This window comes from Balaenoptera ricei, chromosome 15 (assembly GCF_028023285.1).
Source record: "Balaenoptera ricei isolate mBalRic1 chromosome 15, mBalRic1.hap2, whole genome shotgun sequence".
Classification (NCBI taxonomy): Eukaryota; Metazoa; Chordata; class Mammalia; order Artiodactyla; family Balaenopteridae; genus Balaenoptera; species Balaenoptera ricei.
The window spans coordinates 48,930,090-48,933,869 of NC_082653.1; the positions used below are offsets into that span (position 1 = coordinate 48,930,090).

Below are 3,780 nucleotides of genomic sequence, written 5' to 3' on the forward strand. Positions count from 1 at the left end.
CGCTCTGCCTCGTTCTGACGTGGAGAACTTAGGGAGCCTGTGCGGGGGCATCTCAGTGAAAGCGGAAGACAGACACAAGATGAGGCCAGAGGACTCATACCCAGAGAAGCATTAAGTCTTGAATTCTCTTTATAACAACTTCATTTTGAATGGAAGGCAGGAGGCTTTTAAAACAGTGTTATTGAGTTATACTGATACATAATAAGCTGCCTGTGTGTATATAAAGCGCACAATTTGATGTTTGACCTACATATACACCTGTGAAAACATCACCACAATCAGGACATATATCCATCACCCCCAGGTTTCCTCATAGCCATTTATAATACCCCCCCAACCCTACCCACTCCCCATCCATCCCTGTCTCCTGGCAACCACTGATCTTTCTGCCACTACAGCTGGCATTTTCTACTATGTTATATAAATAGAATCATATGGTACATACGTGGTTTTCTCTGGCTTCGTTCATTCGGCACAGTTCTGACATCCATTGTGTACTTGTGCCCACTTCAAAAACTCATCCCTTTTCATTGCTGAGTACTATTCCAGGATACGACAGACCATGATTTGTCCATCCATTGATGGACATTTGGTTTATTTACAGTTTGGGACAATCACAAATACAGCTGCTGTGAACATTCACGTACAAATCTTTGTACTTGGGAAAATGCCTAGGAATGGAATAGCTGGATCGTTTGGTAGGCATGTGTTTGAGCATGGCCATTTTCATGGAGCTCCCATGCAGGTTTCAGAGGGTCCACACTGTGTGTATTTAACCTACAAGATAAGGTACACACTGGTCACATGGGAACAAATGACCCACACACTCACAAGGAGGCCACATCAGGCTGCAGCCACTTCATTCCAATCCTCCCAGTGTATGGAGAGGGTTCCCAGCTGGGAAAGTCTCCCAGCATGACCTCTGATTTTGTAAAATGCTCTGAGCACAAGCTCCTGACACTCCAGAGATGGCCCACAAGCGGGCTGTGTAATCTGCCTGCAGGAGATCTTTATATGATGGCAGCATCTTGTGGGTCTAGAGTAGAATAGTTACGATCAATACCGAGAGCTATGCGTGAACGGCAGCAGGGATTCTGCAAGGCTGGTCCCACCAGCATCACCTGGGGATGCACATCTCCCCAGTCCAGACCTACAGAGTTGAAACTCTGAGGGGGGCCCAGCAATCTGGGCTTCCAGGCAATCTGATGCATGTTCTGGTTTAAACACAAATAGCGGGCTTCCCTGGTGGCGCAGTGGTTGAGAATCTGCCTGCCAATGCAGGGGACACGGGTTCGAGCCCTGGTCTGGGAAGATCCCACATGCCACGGAGCAACTGGGCCCGTGAGCCACAATTACTGAGCCTGCGCGTCTGGAGCCTGTGCTCCGCAACAAGAGAGGCCGTGATGGTGAGAGGCCCGCGCACCGCGATGAGGAGTGGTCCCCACTTGCCGCAACTAGAGAGAGCCCTCGCACAGAAACGAAGACTCAACACAGTCATAAATAAATAAATTAATTAATTAAAAAGAACGTGAATTTAAAAAAAAAAATAGCCTAGAACATCGTTCAAGCCCTTTGACTCTCCAGGAATTAAATCCATCAGAAGTCACACTACGCCAAGAGTGCATCCTCTCGACGGCCTCACTCCATCCACACAGCTCTGGAGCCCACCCTCCTAGAACGCTGCCACCCGTGTTAAGGTCTCCTCGAAGAACCAAGCTACCGACTGGAATGCAGACCTGCACACTGATGGTTATCACTTCTTTCCCAAAGCACCAGACTCAAAACAAAACAAAAGTCCCAGGAACTCAATCACTGGAGCATTTAAATCCAACCTTCAAAACCACCCATTTCTCTACCTGGGGCTTTCACCCTAGCATATTATGACATGAATGAATCTAAGGAAAGAAAAAGACAAAGATGTTAGGTGATACACTCCAACACTCTTTACTGCTCTAGGACCCTCGCTCCAAATTTACACATCAGCCGGAAAATTAATTAAACTTGAATAGGAAGAATCTGAGTAAAAATATTGGATACTTTTTGTTTTAATCTTCAGCTTAAGCGTGATTTCCGCTCAACATTATAATCGGAGGGAAGTGCTGGTCATTTCCTAGGTATTTTTGCAGGCTCAGTACTTAGCCCAGTCTCTGAAAACCCTCTCCAGCTTCTGGCCAAGCAGAACTTTGCCGCTCACTTTGAACTTGCCAGCGAGGAAAGCCTTCTGAGGGTTCATTTTGCCCAAAACCAGCTCCATAAAGACAGGCTCCGGGATTGTGAAGACAGTGTCCGCTGGGAGCCTGGCGGGTCCTGGATACGTGTTCCCAGAGCCATTCTTCAGATCAATGGTCCACTGCAGAATGGTCTTCCCATCCTTGGTGATGTCCAGCTGAAAGATGGCATTGACTTTCTTTACCAGCTGGGCCCCCACTTCTTTGATGTGATGACTGATGTCCTCAAACACGGGGAAGCTCTGGAATTCTGACAGCGCTAGAGGGTGTGGCACGGTGACTTCCCAAGCTGGACCCAGTTCCTTGAACTGGCCTGCCTGAGGCCCATCCCCTGCTTTGATCTTGAGTTGATGGTCGATCCTCTTCCACATCTTACTGTGTTGGTCCTCTTGACCTTGCCAACTGGTTTGTGAGCAGCTGTAGCCAGATTAATATCCACAAGTTCATATTGTGACATCAAAGGCAAGGCTAAGTGGGGAATGAGACTGGTTCGTGTGCCACAGTCTTATTGGCCAAACAGATGCTAAAATGTGACATGGGGTGAGGGCTCACACAGGTCATTGTGAGGCAGATCCGCACCACCACCCCCCAAACCACAAGGTCCCACAAGCCCAGCCCAGAGAGGTCTGGACCCCATGTTGGGAATAAGGGAAACTGGCCCCAGAAGCTTCTTTGGTGACATGAGCTCTGTCTTTTCAACTCTTTATTTTTTTTATTTAATAAATTTATTTATGTATTTGTTTGTTTGTTTATTTATTTATTTATTTTTGGCTGCATTGGGTCTTCGTTGCTGCCCGCGGGCCTCTACTCTTTGTTGCGGTGCATGGGCTTCTAAGCGCACGGGCTTCAGTAGTTGTGGCACGTGGGCTCAGTAGCTGTGGCTCGCAGGCTCAGTAGTTGTGGTGCACGGGCTTAGTTGCTCCGCGGCATGTGGAATCTTCCCAGACCAGGGCTCGAACCCGTGTCCCCTGCATTGGCAGGCGGATTCTTAACCACTGTGCCACCAGGGAAGTGCCGTTAGGGTTTTTAAAACTCAAACTGGTTCTCTCCGCTGCCCTCTCTCCCTCGCAAGCCTCACTCTGCCTGGCAGAAGGGGTGCTCCCTCTGTCAGTATACATAAACAAATAAAGACTCCACTTTAATGCTTAGCTTTGTGGCCTGTAACAAAGAGAATATTTAACATTTCAGGTGTCAAAACAGACTAGCTTGAGTTTTATAAGATAACCTAGACAATAATAACTCATTTTTCCCAGAGGGTACGGAGTGAGAGGCTGTCAGAATCAAATAGTCAGTAGAAACTAGAAGTTTAGACCAAAAAGATTCTGTAAATAAGAAAGTTGAACACAAGCATTGAGACCAGCACCGCCCAACAGAATTTTCTGAGATAATGAAAATGTTCAGGGTCTGGGTTGTTCAAAGCGGTAGCTGTTGAGACCCACATATGGCTAGTACGACTGAGGAGCTGAGTTAAGTTTACTTAGCTCTAATTAATTTAAATTTAGGTATTCACATGTGATTACCCATCAGCATCCTGGGAAGCAACCCCAGCATC

The 3,780-nt window shown here is 47.2% G+C and overlaps 1 protein-coding gene across 1 annotated transcript; it reads right to left on the reverse strand.

Moving 5' to 3' along the window:
- Positions 1-2,128: 2,128 nt before the first annotated feature.
- On the reverse strand, positions 2,129-2,599 carry SCP2D1 (SCP2 sterol binding domain containing 1). The gene has a single exon (XM_059898888.1). The coding sequence runs from the start codon at positions 2,597-2,599 to the stop codon at positions 2,129-2,131; it is 471 nt and encodes a 156-aa protein (XP_059754871.1).
- Between the last annotated feature and the right edge of the window lie 1,181 nt (positions 2,600-3,780).